This window comes from Antechinus flavipes, chromosome 1 (genome assembly GCF_016432865.1).
Source record: "Antechinus flavipes isolate AdamAnt ecotype Samford, QLD, Australia chromosome 1, AdamAnt_v2, whole genome shotgun sequence".
Taxonomy (NCBI): Eukaryota; Metazoa; Chordata; class Mammalia; order Dasyuromorphia; family Dasyuridae; genus Antechinus; species Antechinus flavipes.
This window is the reverse complement of record NC_067398.1, coordinates 48,064,057-48,079,751: the sequence shown is the minus strand read 5'-3', so window position 1 is coordinate 48,079,751 and position 15,695 is coordinate 48,064,057. Positions and strand designations below refer to the sequence as shown.

Sequence of the window (15,695 nt, the reverse complement as noted above, 5' to 3'; positions counted from 1 at the left end):
GATACTTTGGTGTTTTTATCAGAGAGGCAGTCAGGTGTAGTGGATCGTGTCCAGGAGACAAGGGCAAGCAGAAAAAAAAAATCCTTAACCTCTCAAAGTTCTCTGATACCAGGGTATTCTCTAAGATCCTAAGCTGTATCTTTTTTTTTTTTAAAGAAAAGATCCTAAGCAATAGGTGCATTGCCAATTTGCAGCACTGGAGAGAATTTCCGATCTGGAGTTCTGTACCCAGATGAAGTCACAGGTCTGGACCAACAGTGGAATATTATGGTAGTAGCATTGGTCTGGGAGAGAGAAGAGGGATGTCATAGCCTTTTTTGTGCCATTTTTGAGTGATTCAGTTTCCTTTCCTGGACTTTGGTTTCCTTCTCTGTAGCTTGAGTGGCTGGACTAGATTATTGCTAAAGTGTGTGACTGTTCCTGGTATGTCAGAATTAATACCCCTTGGGAGATGGCATAGAGTGCAGGGAAAAGCAGGATGACCAAAAGGAGGTTTGGATTCTTGTTCCAGCTCTGTTGGCCATTAGCTAAGTAATCTGACCTATCTGGGCTGTGGTTTTCTCATCTAAAAAATGGGGCAGTTGTATTCCCAAGGTATCTTCCAGATCTAAAGTTTTGTTATTCCATTACTCTAAGATTCCTGTGTTTTGATTTAAAAAAAAAATCAGTAGTGAAAAGGCTGGGAAAAAAAGTTATCAATCTACATTCTGAATATCCTCATATGTGCTCCAGAATTTATAAGCACCTAACTAGTGCTGTGGTAAAGTGCATTACTCTCTCACCTATAATTCTGAACTAGGAAGCAGCATCTTTATTGAGTCAGTCACCACAGAAAAGGAGGTTGATTTTTGTATAATATGTAACATATCTGATTTGCAGAAATTCACTTTACAAGTCAGTGTTGCAGTCATGCATTTATTCCTTAGAGCGTGGAACCTGTAGAGCTATTTAATAACTCTACTATGCGATCCAAGTCACACCCAAGCTGAGTTTGCTTGAGGGAGTTGTTGATAAATGAGAATAATGAATTTTGGATGAGCGGAAAAGGCACAGCTTGATGAGATGGGAGTGAGTTTGGATTCATAAAATCTGATGTGGAGTTTAAGAATTTATTGGTGGGTCAGCAGGTTCTTCCCAACCCTTCCCCATTAGTTGGGGGAGTCAATAAAACTTCACAGCTTGAGGGAGTCATTGTTTTGGGTCTTGTTGGCTAGATGGATTAGGGTCAAGTTTGCTCCCCTGTCCTACCTTCTAAGGGGCACTCAACCTCAGAGATTTAAGTCAAGGGTCCACCTCCTAGATCTTCTGATTTCTGAATCTAGTTCCTTAGCTCTGTCTTCATACCATTTGAGGAAACCAAAGCTCAAAGGTCTTGTCCATGTTCATTGTCATTTGGTCATTCATCATTCCTTAGACCATTGTGTAGCAGACCCTTCTGGTCTCTACTGTCTTCTGAAATCTGCCCCAGTCCAATTCACTTGCAGGTCATAGTACCATCTTCCTTATTTTTATGGATCTCTTTGAGAACAGAAGGTCAAACAATTCCAGTAAGGGTTGGATGCTCTCTGACAATGAGGAGCCCATCTTTTTTCAGCATTTGCATACTCTCCTGGGGTTTTCTTGGCATAATTACTGGTTTGCCATTTCTTTCTCCAGTGGATCACTTTTTTTTTGTCAGAACTTTACGCTATTACCTGTCTGTAAGATAAACCTTGCACCAGCTTAGCTCATAGTTTCAACAAGGCAATGAAACCGGAACGTGGACATGTTCATACATTGTTTTATTACTTTTCACTAATTGCTTCACAGTATAAATTTTGCTTCCCTAACTAGAATGCAAGATTCTGGGCCGGAAAACTTGTCCTTGTACCCTCTCCTTTCCTTCCACCTTGGCTCCAAGTACTGGACCAGGAACACAATTGGAGTTCAGTAAATATTTGCAGGTTAAATAGAGACTTGAACAGATAAAATGTTAAATCATGGACTCAATATGAAAACTATTTTCCTATAGCCAGAGGTCTGTTGTTAAACATTTAACAATTGACTTGCTTTTTTAAAAAGTATACATGAAATATTAAATTTACTCTGCATTTTTATTTTGTTCATCACATTCTTAAGGCTAGACAATTAACAAAACAATAAATCAAGCCTTGATCTATGATGTTTCCTGATTCCTGAGGTGGATTTTTTTTTTTTAATTTAACAAACAGTTCTCCTTAGCCTTAGAGTTGTCTTCTGCACCCTCCTGGGCCTGACTCCCCATTCTCTATTTCATTAGCTGGTGCATGACAGTAAAACTCATGATTATTACTCTAATTTACTTGCAAGTTAAGACATTATCATGCGCTAGAATGATGGACAAATAGCAACATCTATGTGTAGAGTGTTTTTTGTGGCTTATTCCAGGAGAATTTTTCAAATTTAATTATAGTTTTAAATTTTAATTGTGTAATTCCATATAGGCTTCCCCTTTTATGCCATTGTAACGATCTTTCTCTTTTTAAAAATTCCGACACACTCAATGTCCATTCATTTGAGTATCAGCCTGGTAAACTGAAGAAATCATACACTATTGCTATAAGAAATAAGTAAGTGAATGAATGAACAGACATCATGCTAATTGAATAGAAATAATTTTTAGATTATCTGCTGTTGGAGATAATCTATGGCTTTGCATTTATTCTCTATTCTTTCCCAGTTAGAATAGATACTTCAAAATCAGTTGTATTCTTCTGGGGAAAGACTTTCATTCCATTTCTCTCCTCTAGAAAGAGAAACTAATACCCCTGAATGTTTTCCATATGTCCAAAACAGAACTTAATAGGTCCCCCCTCACAAATGTATCCCTCTTCCAAACTTCTCACTTTGTTTTCAGGGCCCCATCATCTTTCTAGCCATCTCGATGTGCAACTTCGGAATTTTTTCCTTCTCCCTCGCCACCCATATGCAGTTAGTTGCTAAGCATTATTGATTTTACCTCTGCTATCTTTTGTCTTCCCTCTGCTCATATAGCTACGAGAAGAGGGAATTCATTCACTTTTACTTGGACTTCACAGGTTTTGATGTGAACTGTTGTTTGCTGTTGTTTGCTGGTCTCTCCCCGTTTATGACCCTTCCTCCACACAGCGTCCAGGATGATTTTTCTGAAGCACAAGGCTGACTTTGTGTCACTCCCTTGCTCAGGAAGCTGGAGCAGTTTCCACTTATTGCTAGAATAAAATAAAATTCATTTACCTCAGCATGTGAGGCCCTTTAGAATCTGGCTCCAAGCAAATTTTCCAGATTTACTGTATATCATTCTCCTTCTATGAATTCTGTGTTCCAGACACACCGACTTATTTGCCGTTCCTTATGCTTGGCATTCCATCTGCCACCTGTCCTTGTGCCCAGGATGTGCTCTCGAGCCTGGAATACGCTCAATCTTTACCTCTTCCTTTATGAATCCTTTGTTTTTTTCAAAGTCCAATCCAAGCTTCTTCCTAAGGGAAGACTTTTCTGATCCCTTCCTCCGGATATAAATGTACTTTTCTCATCTCTTCAAATGATCAGTTTGATACTTTTCTGTGTATCATCTGTATAATCACCTCTTCCCTCTCCCCAAAATCTTAAGTTCCCTGCTTTTTTGTTTTTATGTCACTAGTGCCTAGAACAGTGTAGGTAATTAATTGGGGCACCAGAGGGAAGAATGGTATGGAAGTTCTCTTGCCTGCTTAGATACTGTTCAGCACCCCCCAAGTCTCAGTGTAGCCAGGCTACATCGGAATGGATTGGATTTTCACATCATGGAACAAGCCCCCCTTGCAGTCCCCACGGGTTCTGTGCAGATGTTGCCCATAATCACTTACTGCCCAGGCTCCCAGCCCCCACTGATGGCACCCCCCTCCCTGTGATGAGGAGCAGCCCTGAGTTATAGCTCCCCAGCCCTCTGTACTCCCAGCTGTGCATCTAGGCAATTAGCCTCATAGTCTGCTTTCTCAAATAGATCAGAACATTTCTGCCATCTCCACACAACATGAAACCAAATATTTAAAGTCCCGGAGACAGATGATGAAAGAGGGATGATGTGACTAAGAGCACATTAGTCGAGAATAGCACATGTGCCATTTTCTCTCCAAATGTAGTGGGATGATTAAAACCCAATCTTTAATTTCATCTCTTGTGTTTGAAGGGTTTGGGCATGGAAGGAATGACATCTGTAGGGTTTCCATTGGGATAGAATAGACCCTCCACAAACTTTCAGCATTCAAAAGCGGTAGGAAAGAGTTCAAGGCGGGTTATGGGCCAAGGAAAGGAGATTGGGGAAGATTCAGAGATTAGCATCTTCCAACCCTTGTGGGGAGCTCAGGTCTGATTGTGCAGAGCTTGCTCCTCCGACTTACTTGCCTCCTTCAGAGGCAAGGACTGATGTGACCTGCTCATACTCCAGAATTTGTTGTGAGGGTCCCCGCATCCTCATCGAGGTTTCCAACTCTCCAGGGGGCAGGGAAAGGACATGATTCATTCACCACCACCACCAAAATCTCCAAGAATTAGCCTGTATGCGGTTGGATTGGGCAAGCTTCAGGATATTTTGTTATCCTGTTTCCAGACAACTCTTGAAACCACTGGACACAGTCCCCATCCCTCAATCTAGTTCCCAAAGGATGTTGTCCACTCAAAGACCCCCACTTTTTAAGATACAGCCTTAGAAGATATTCCTGGAAGCATAGATTTTGAATTAGAAAGGGATCGTCTCATCTAACCCTGTTATTTTATAGTTTAGGGGAAAAAGTGGTTTGCTGGTGGTCATCCATTTTTCAAATAATAGAGTTGGATCCAAAGGACACATTTAAAGAAAACCTTCAGATTTGGTATCCTCATAGAACTTACATAGAACTTGAGGAGACAAGCTTTGTATGCACGAAAGGACAATCGGAAAGATAATTTGTTTTAACATGAAGTATAATCACTAAGCGCAGAGGAGATCAGCCATAGGAGACATTGCTGTGGCCTGGAAGGGTGACTTGTGCTGAGCCTGGAAAGGAGATTATTAGAAAGTGGGTAGAGCAGGAAGGCATTGTGTTTGGATAGAATAGCATGGAGAGTAAGGGACATGATCTGTGTGGGGAGCGGTGGGAAGTCGTCTCCAAATGACCTTGAGAGTCTGGGTAAGAGAGACCTGAAAACCCACAGGAAGAAGGCAGAATGTTAACTTTCCCTCATTTCTGTGTCCTAGGTCATGAAAACCTATCACATGTATCACGCAGAGAGCCTCAGTGCTGAGAGCAAGTTAAAAGAGGCGGAAAAGCAAGAGGAGAAGCAGTTCAACAAATCCGGGGACCTTGGGATGAATCTGCTCCGGCATGAGGACAGGCCACAGCGCAGGAGTTCTGTCAAGAAGATGGAGAAGATGAAGGAGAAGGCAGGTGTCGAGGGATTGCTTCCGAGGGAGGTCTGGGGGCTTGCCCAGAAGGGGATACTTCTTGTCTGCCTCAGTTTCCTCATCTGTAAGATTAGCTGGAGAAGGAAATGGCAAAGCATTGTAATGTCTGCCAAGAAAATCTCAAATGACTCAGAGTCAGACATGATTGAAAAATAACTGAACTAAACATAAGGCACTCTGCTAGGTGGGAGAAGTTCCTGTTCTCAAGGAACTTACAATCTTTCAGGAGAGGGAACATGTAAGTATATGTAGAACATGCACAGAATAAATTCACAGTAATTTTGGGAGGGGTGAGGGAAGGTTGGGGGATCAGGGAGGGTGAGGGGAGAGTTAGTGCAGCAAAAAGGCCATTTTAACCAGACTGTGGAGTACAGATAGGGGGACAATGTATAATATGGCTATAAGGGTCAGTTGGAATCAGAGGTTGGGGTCATTGGGAGGAAATTCTTGGTAAACTCTAAAGTGTTATTTAAACTTGAGCTACTGTGATTATTCCTTGTGGAGACGAAGCAACACACATGGTACAATTAAAATTTAACAAGGCCTTAATGACTTAATAATGCAACCAGAAGCAAATGGAAGGAAATTATGAGACAGGAGTACAAGGAGGCAGCGCTCACTGGAGCTCCTTTATATAAGGAAGGTAGCATCCTGAGACCAAAGGAACAATGGCTTGGGAATTGGGCAGAGCCATTAACTAGGGTATGGTAACTGGGGCTTTTCCCCAGGGCAGTGAAATTTAATGATGGCCTTAGCAGTTCTTCAGCAGTATAGAAATAACCAGTCTTTCTTTCTAGCTAGCAAGAATAATTGGGTAAGAGTTCCATGACCTGTACACATATATTGTATTTAACTTATACTTTAACATATTTAACATGTATTGGTCAACCTGTCATCTGGGGGAGGGGGTGGGGGGAAGGAGGGGAAAAGTTGGAACAAAAGGTTTTGCAGTTGTCAATGCTGTAAAATTACCCATGCATATATCTTGGCTATAATAAAAAAGAAAAAAAAGAGTTCCATGACCAGGTGGCATAAGGAGAACTATAGTTATACTCCCCAAGCCAATATTCTCACTCCCCTGCCCAGTTTGACAGTCTCTCAGGCAGTAGGTGAAGTTGCATTTTATGCTACTTTCCTCAGTTGCCAAAAAATAAAGTAAAATAAAATTTGATACATAGTATATTCCATCATATCTCCTATATTATTTTCTATACTAACAAAATTAATAAAAATAGGATAATTAATAGAATATAATATATGTTAATTTTAGTTATATCTCTAAAATAAGGAGACCAGACAGCTGGGTGAGCATAGGGATTTAGGGTTAGGGTTTAGTCATTTTTCTCAGCCTCTATCTTCTCATTTGTTAAATGGGGATAGTAATGCTTACACAGTCTGCTGTTAGGATTGTTTTGAGGAATGTTCTTTAAAAACTGTAAAAATATCTCATATATTGGAGAGAGCTCTCTCTGGCCTGGCAGTCAGGAGACAGGACATGCAGATAGACTTAGTTTTGCTGCAGATTAGCTGCATGAGCTTGGGCAAATCACTTAGAATGTGTGAACTTCAAGATGATCCCCAGGGTTTACCCAGCCTCTGGAGACTGATACCGAGAGCCTCCCATGAGTCAGTAATATAGCAAGTATGCCGCAGTACAACTCTTATAGCTGATGGAACAAAATGTATTCCTCGAGAAGGCTCCCCAACTCTCTGGCTGACCCGCTCTAGGATTCACAAACCTAGAAACATGCAGAAATTTCATTGGGAAGAAAAGGATGTCGGAGAACTTCAGAGGTAATTAAAATGTTTGAAGATTATCTTTCTAGGGAAAGGTTAAAGGAGTTAAAGAAATTAAAAGAATTAAAGGAGTTAAGGGAATAAACCTTGATTTGGATTGTAGGGGGAAGGACACATTCCTGTTGTCCTTTTAGGGACAGTACTTGAGATTTGAGTGGGTCCCACATCTCCTCTTCACCTGGGCAGGTCTAGCATAAAGCCAGGCCTGGAAGTGTCTGCCCTTCTCCGGCCAGGCTTTGAGCAGGCCCCAGGCTCACCTGTGTCTCATCTCTGTCCCCCTCAGAGGCAGGCCAAGTACTCGGAAAATAAGCTGAAGTGCACCAAGGCCCGCAACGACTATCTGCTGAACCTCGCAGCCACCAATGCAGCCATCAGCAAATACTACATCCACGATGTCTCCGATCTGATCGATGTAAGTCCCGCTTCCTTGGCGCCAAGCGAGGGGCCCAAGTGTCAAACAGACCCCCTCGGCCTTTACTGAGATCCCCCTGAGAGAACAAAGCGCCGGGCCGTTTGGGAGGAGCTCGTTGGAAGGGACTTGTCTTTGGCAAATTTGGGAGGAGCCTGGGAATTTGGGTCCAAGGTTTGGATATGAATGGATATTGACCTCTAGGATAAGGGAGTAAAATTGTCATGGGTATTTATGGTATTTGTGTCTTTGGGGACCATGTTGTTTATATTTATATGTATATATTTATCTATGTCTGTAACCATCGACTATTCAAACATACTGGGTGCAAGGGAAATACACACAAAAAAGCTAGCTTCATACACGCATGCACATGTGTGTACATATATTCAAATATTTCTATACACATTAAAATGTAGTTGAACAAATAATGATTTAGGGAATAGAATATAGGACTTAGAGTTGGACTTTAAGTATGTGACTCTGGGCAAAGCGGTTAAATCTCAGTTTCCTCATTTGTAAAATAGAGCAAATAATAATAGCATTTACCTCACAGGGTTGCTGGGATCAAGTGAGGTAACAAGCTAAAGCATTATATAAGTAGTATTTATTATTATAGTATGTGATGTATCCCAAAGCTAGTAAAGCTTCAAAATAAAAAGACTTATAGACACATAGACTTTCTTTTTTTTTTATACATATACTTTCATACACCCGCACATACATGTATAAACACCCACTGGAACAGTATGGCAGAGTGGATGGAGCACTGGCCTTGAAGCTAGAAAACCGTGGGTTCAAGCTCTCCCTCTCGGATGTACTGGCTGGATGACTGGGCCATGGACCAAACTGTCCCATGTTCTAGGCAACTCTAAACAATGTGAATTGCCCAAAAGGTGCCTCCCTATATTGATCGGTGGAGTTTCCTCACTGGGAGGCTCTCTGCCAATGAAATCACAGCTCTAAGTCCACTTTTAGGGGCAAGAAATAGACTACCAGGCCAGATACTTGGTGAACAGTGAGAGAATTGTATATAATCTTTCAAAATATTAATTTTGCGTGATTGCAAGAAAGCCACTAAGAAATTAGAGAAGGGAGAGTTCACTGTAAATGGACATCCCCTAGAAGGCTACATGGGGAAAGGGGATTGAGCTGAGTGTGAAAGGACAGGAACATCCTGTTTGGAAGCTGGTTTCAAGCAGAAACAATTTCTTTTGTACTCGCCTCCCACTGAGCTGGTTATTGGTTTCTGGATGTGTTAGACTCTCAGTAAATGTACTTTGACAAACTGATCTTACTTGTGGGGTTCTTCTGTATTCCCAGCTAAAATGGAGAACGTCTGGATTCTGGGTTCTGATCCACTTGGGATTGAACTGGCTTTGCCCTTGTGGAAAGAAGCTAAATCTCATTGTCCAGAATATGAGAAGGGTTCCTGGCAAATATATGTCTTTGTTTTTTCAGGAGACCCTGACTAGATCCTCTCCTTTTCTGCACTCTAAGCCTTTCCCTTCTTGCAGAGAACAGAGGAAAAGTTCAGAGGAGCTTTGTCCCTTCTTCTTTCCACCACTCAGGTTTTAAATACCCTGAACTTCCCTAAGAAAGCGAGCTTAGAACTGGCCTTTGCAGTTGAGGTGGGCTTCCAAAATTCATGGGAGCCTTTGGAATGGAAAGTCTTTTCTCATGGAGATCTCACTTATTTATCATCTTATCAATGAAAACCTGACTGTTCTACTTTTGACTCCTTTCTATCCTTAAGTGTTGTGATCTGGGCTTTCACACCAGCCTGGCCCGAACCTTCAGGACCTACCTCTCTGCTGAATATAACCTGGAGACCTCTCGCCATGAGGGACTGGATGTCATAGAAAACGCCGTGGACAACCTTGATGCAAGGAGTGACAAGCACACGGTCATGGACATGTGCAACCAGGTCTTCTGCCCACCACTCAAGTTTGAGTTCCAGCCCCACATGGGGGATGAGGTAAGACCCCTGCCCTGAAATTCCCCAAGTCACCGCCATCTACCATCAGTATCTGCGGGCCCATGCCCGGGACTTCTCTGTATTCTCTCAGTTGTGAATTCTTCCATCCATCTGAGAACATTGGACCAGGAGGCTGCAGGAATAGAATCACAGAATAGAAGAATTTTAGAATTAGAAAGGATCTCTGCCAGATTTGGTCCAATCCATACCAGCAGAACATGACCAACAAATTCTTAGACCTCCGTTTGGGGGGAACCTGCCCCTTTACTCTCTTGGTCTCATATTTCTTTGTTGTTGAATAAGGGAGTCAGCTCAAAATCTACGTTCCCATGATCTTTCCACATTGACTTTGGTTATAGACTTGACCCAGTCAATAAAATACATCATAAGATATGGAGTTAGAAGGAACCTTAGAAATCTAAGAAGTCTTTTCCAGAAGAGGATACTGAGGGACAGAGAAATTTGCCGATTCTGCCATGATTACCCAAACAATGGGCAACAGATGCAGGATTCCGACCGAGCTCTCTTGGCTCCAGATTAGAACTCTTACTGTTACGTTGTGATTGGTGTAAGGGAGGGATGGCAGAAAAGGCACTTTTCCCACTTGCTACAAGTTTAAGGGGTGGTGATTATCATGACAAAATTCCTTCCCAGCTAGTTGATTCCTTGAAGAATTTCCAGAGGGAATGAGAACTGTTGCTATTGTTTCCCCTCCCTGTCACCTTTGCCATGACTTCCCTTGACATTATGAATCCTGCCTTTGAAGTTTGATTCTTACTGGTAGAATAGGATTCAAGGCTGGGCCCCCTTTTCAGAATCAGGGGATGTGGATTGCTTCTACACAATAAATTTCAAGCCATTGAAAACAAAATTATCTTAATTAATGAGATGCTTTTCTGAGAAATAAAGTGACCGACATGTTGGGCCTTTGAAGCTTGTCTCTTGTTGTCAGACAGGAAACCTGTTCCCAAGGAAAAGCGGGGATGTTATCAGAGTTTAGAACAGTCTGTTCAGAAAACCCTGGAGCACTGGAGCCAGGCTCTCCCCCAGAATCAGTGTAATATCAAGGAAAAAATCACTGAAGGCAGCATATCTGGTTTCTAGCATCAGTATCATAGAGAGGTCGAGTGAGAACGGGAACGTCCGAGGAGGGTGGTGGCGGGGCAGGGGGAAACTGAATCTGGAGTGGGGACTTAAGTTAAAGTCTGATATTCCACTTAGTGGTTGTGTGGTTTTGAGTGAAATTTTTAGCCCTCCAACCCTCTGTTTCTCAGTTGTAAAAAGGGAGAATAAACTGAGTCATGGTGAAGAGGTCAGATTATATGAATTTGGAGCTGAAAGGGACACTGGAGGTCATTAAAGTCCTCCAATTGTAGAAAGGGAGAATGAGCTGAGTCCTGGTAAAGAACAGGTCAGATTATATGAATTTGGAGCTGAAAGGACCACTGGAGGTCATTAAAGTCTCCCACCCTCATTTTATAGATAAGGAAATTGAGGAGGGAAACAAGTCCCATAAGCTTCATCAGGGAACCCAGATCCTCCTAACTCCCAATCCGTTATGCCACAGGTCAGATGTATACAAGCTGCCACTATTCCATATCATAGATCTACTTTCTTTCCAGTTACTACCAAAACTGATGGTGGCCAACACCTTTAATCAATTAAGAAAAAAAATTATTAAACACTTTTTGACCTGGATATTCAGAAGACTTCCATAAAGTTCCAAAAATAAGTAATAAGACCCTAAAGAAAACATGTAATTACTACAAAATAGATGGTTATATAGTACTGCACTCCCTTTTTATTTTACAGGTGAGAAAACTATAGTAAATAATGAGAAAATGGCTTGCCTAAGCTCACATGGGTAGATTCTGGGATACAGTGTCTCTGCCCTAAACCCAGGATACTTTCATCTACAACAGGGGTTAAGAATCTAGGATTCTGTGAATTAAAAAAAAATTATAATACATATGCATATATATTGATATAATTTATTTCCTTTACAATCCTATGAATTTTATTTTATGCCATTAAAAACATGATGCTGAAAAAGGCTTTACCAAGCTGCCAAAGGCATTTATGAAACACATAGACGGTTACATGCCCTTGCTTTCTGCTGTAGTGCCCTCTGAGGCCGTCAACAATTGGTTCTGTGACCTTGGGTAAAAATATTCCAGGCCTCCGTTCTGTCATCAATGAGGTTTTGGACTAAACGGTCTCCAAGGTCCCACTCTGCTCTCAATTTCTCTGATTTTTGAAATTGAAGGAGATTGTGCTTTTCACTTCAGGGAATACATTTATGGCACTGGCTGATTCAAGCATTGAGAAAGGTTGAAAATATAAATGGATTCAAGGAATTTTTACCTAAATTAATGGACATGAGATCATCATTAATAGCAAAATTGCTTGTAAACTTTATGTAATAATATGTATAATAATAGCAATATTATAAGTAATAATATAATAATAGCTGTCACAGGCAGGTTCTATAACTTTAAAGTTTGCAGAGCACTTTACGTATATTATCTTATTGGAGTCTGATAGTAGCTCTATAAATTAGATATTGAATCATTAAAAGGGGATAGGAGTTATTTATACCATGTAAAGAAAGAGCTCTAAGCTGGGGCTACATTTATGTTCTCCTGATCCAGGAGAAGAGGAAAGAGGATGGGATGGTGGAGGGAAAAGGAGGGTCTTGACCCATTAGTTGATTTGATTTTCCCCCTGCAGGTGTGCCAAGTGAGTGCCCAGCAGCCAGTCCAGACAGAACTGCTCATGCGCTACCATCAGCTCCAGTCGCGGCTAGCCACCCTCAAGATAGAAAATGAAGAGGTGAGAATCCTCTTTGGACACGTTTCCTTCCATCAGGTTGTTTTGGACCAGGGTGGGTCCGTGTGAGGCAGGAGCAGAAATACAAGGTTACCCCTACAGAGTTTCCACTATTCTTCTTAGTTGTTTTCCCTACTTACAACCCAGACTTTTTCCCTCCAACCATTATGTTCAGATTTTTCCAAATTCTCTTGAACATTAAAACAAACAAACAAACCAAAATCCAGGCAGCAGCTTTGCTTGATTTCCTAATACCCATCCTTGCTCAGATTAAATGGTCTTCAAGCCTAATTCTTCCGAGCCTCTAAATTGTATTTTTCTGTTCTTTTCTCTTACAAGAAGCAGTGTGATATCGTATCAAAGATCCAGAGCTGAAAGGGACCTCAGAGGCCATTTAATTTCACCACTTTATTTCATGGATGAGAAAACTAAGACCCTCCAAAAAAAAAAAAAGAAAGAAAAAGCAATATTATGTATTCAATATCATTCAGGTAGTAAGCATCCAAGGTGGGGCAGTGGAGAAACAAAGGGTTTGGAATCTTGAGCTCTGAGTTACAGGTGGCATTGCTGGTGGGCGTCTATACCAAGTCTGGCAGCAATATTAAGAGTTCTTGGGTAAGGGGTCCCCGGTTTGGAGAAAAAGATCAACCCAGATAAGCAATGGAGAAGATCAGAACTTCCATACCAGCCCATGAGTGGAATCAGGCCAGTGAATACTCCTTGTAGGATCTGGCCATTAAAAACTAAGAACAACAAGCAGTAATGTAGAGTGAGACGTGGGTGAGTTGTATTGTATTTATAGCATTCGCCGAGGGCAGGTACAAACCAGGCACATAATTTTTCCAAAGTGTTAACCTCCGAAGACTCGGTTAGAGAATAATTATTGTTGACATCTTTCTTAAACTTCAGGCAATGGAGCCATCTCAAGTTTTTTGAGCTGGGTCTTGCTTTTGCTGTTACCAACCTGAGTGGGAATAATAATAGAAAATTTAAAAAAAGATTACATGGGATATCCCCAAAGACTTCATGCATTTTTAAAGCTTTAATAGCTCAAAACTATTAAATTAAGCTATTAAAGCTTAATACTGTACTAAGACTTTAGGTATATCCTGTATATATTTTTTTTTGAAGTTGTGGAAGAGGAAGATAATTGAATAAGAAGAGGAGATAATAGTATTAGCTAATGTTTTAAATTTTAAACTTTAACATTTTGCAAAGTACTTTGCACATGTTATCTCATCTGATCCTTATACCAGTTCTTTAAGATAGATGCTGTTATCCCCATTTTACAGATGGGGAAACTGAGGCTGACAGTGGATAAGCGATTTATCTATGGTCACATACCTAATCTATATTTGGGGCAGGATTTGAGCGTTGCTGACTCTGAGTTTAGCTTTCTGTCCATTATCCTACCTAGTTGCTCAATTTGGTGATAAAATGATTTGTATTTGGGATGATCTTCCCTATGACCCCCTTTCTGATGCTTAGAGTGGAAACCTAAAGGTTGCTTATTGCCCTTGGGGCCAAAACCAGAATGCTCTGATTGTCATTCAAAGCCCTTTACAAGATGGTCCCCTCCAATCGGACTTACTCCATTTACACCTTACTCCCCAACACGTAGTCTTCCAAGCAGTGAACCTCCTGGCTGCTTCACAAACAGGACACTCAGCTCTCAATCCCAGGCATTCTCCCTGGTTGTCCCTCGGGAACAATCTCCCACCTCTAGTGACTCCTGACCTGGAATGGTCTTCTTCCCTCTGACTGCTGACCTACCTCCCTGATTTCCTTTATGTACCAACTAAAGTCCCACCTTTTACAGGAAATCCTTCCAACCCCTCTTAACTTCAGTGCCTTTTCTCATTAATTATTTCCTGTTTGTCCTGTACATAGCTTGTTATATGTGTGTGTGTATATACATATCTATATATATTTGTGTGTATGTGTGTATATATATAAATATATGTATATGTATGTATGTATATGTGTATATATATATATATTCATTTATTTATTTGCATACTGTCTTCTCCATTAGACTGTAAGCTTCTTGAGGACAGGGACTATCTTTTATTTTTTTGGTATCCTCAACACTTAGCACAATAATAGGTGGTTAGTAATTGTTTAATAATTAATTATTGATTAGATAGATTAAATTGGACCTGTACAATCCAGTCAAAGAAATTTAAGACTATTATCTATTTGAGACTAATAGGTTCTTTTTCCGGTAACTTGCATGTTCTTCTATGTTATATTTAGAAATTATACCAGGTCAATAGACCCAGGTTCCACTATTAACCAGCTAGGTGACTGGTCAAGTTACTTGGCTTTTCTGTGCCTCAGTTTTCTCACCTGAAAGATGGGGGTCCTCCACTTAATATCCTTGAGCCTAATTAATAATCCTGGGTGCAAGTTTGAGATCTGTCCTTAACCAACGACTTTGCACTAGGACTTTTTGGGTCCCTGTTCCCTCATCTGTGAAATGCAAGTGTTGGACCTAGATGATGTCTGAGGCTGCTTCCATCCCTAAATCTCTGACTCTGCATTTCCTTATGCAAGAATGAAACGAAATAACAGGGAGAGGAAAAGTTCTGTAGAAATCCATTGTTGTTATTGCAGTTCCCCTTTCCCTTCCTCCCAGGTCCGGAAAACACTGGATGCTACCATGCAGACCCTCCAGGACATGTTGACGGTGGAGGACTTTGATGTCTCCGATGCCTTCCAACACAGTCGATCCACGGAATCCATCAAATCTGCCGCATCCGAGACTTACATGAGCAAAATCAACATTGCCAAGAGGCGAGCCAACCAGCAGGAAACCGAAATGTTTTATTTTACGGTGAGCTGGAAGGAACCGACCGATGGGCCGGGGAAGGGGCAGAGAGAGGGGCCAGTGGGAGCCAGTGGGACCCCTGCACTTATCCTTTAAATGGGAGTTCACACACATGGCACAAAGAGGGAGCCTCCCGATTTTTTGAAAGAAAGAAGAGAAGGAACATGGATATTTTAGGACACGGCAGTAGTGGAGGAGAGCTTGCCACTTGGTAAATTCATTACAACTCACGAGTTATTCTGCAAAGACCTTGGAGTATTTTGTTGAGCAGGCTGGAATGAGAATGAGTCATAGTGGCAGGTGCCAGGTTTTATGAGAACTCTCGGGTTATGTTTGTGGAACGGTAGAGTTGGCCTGTGTGTTTTGGGAACAGTCTTTGTGTTCATCCAAAGGAATTGACAGTCGGCTCTCCAGCTATGCATACAAAGGC

At 41.3% G+C, this 15,695-nt stretch overlaps 1 protein-coding gene across 4 annotated transcripts in view; it reads left to right on the top strand.

Annotated features, from left to right (window-relative positions):
* SRGAP3 (SLIT-ROBO Rho GTPase activating protein 3) overlaps nucleotides 1-15,695 on the top strand; it is a 278,275-nt gene that overhangs the window by 193,312 nt on the left and 69,268 nt on the right. For all 4 annotated transcript variants that reach the window (XM_051981475.1, XM_051981466.1, XM_051981457.1 and 1 more), the window contains exons 5-9: nucleotides 5,216-5,401; nucleotides 7,503-7,631; nucleotides 9,385-9,606; nucleotides 12,337-12,438; nucleotides 15,074-15,271. In XM_051981475.1, coding sequence (XP_051837435.1) covers nucleotides 5,216-5,401; nucleotides 7,503-7,631; nucleotides 9,385-9,606; nucleotides 12,337-12,438; nucleotides 15,074-15,271 — 837 coding nt within the window. The remainder of the gene's footprint in view (nucleotides 1-5,215; nucleotides 5,402-7,502; nucleotides 7,632-9,384; nucleotides 9,607-12,336; nucleotides 12,439-15,073; nucleotides 15,272-15,695) is intronic.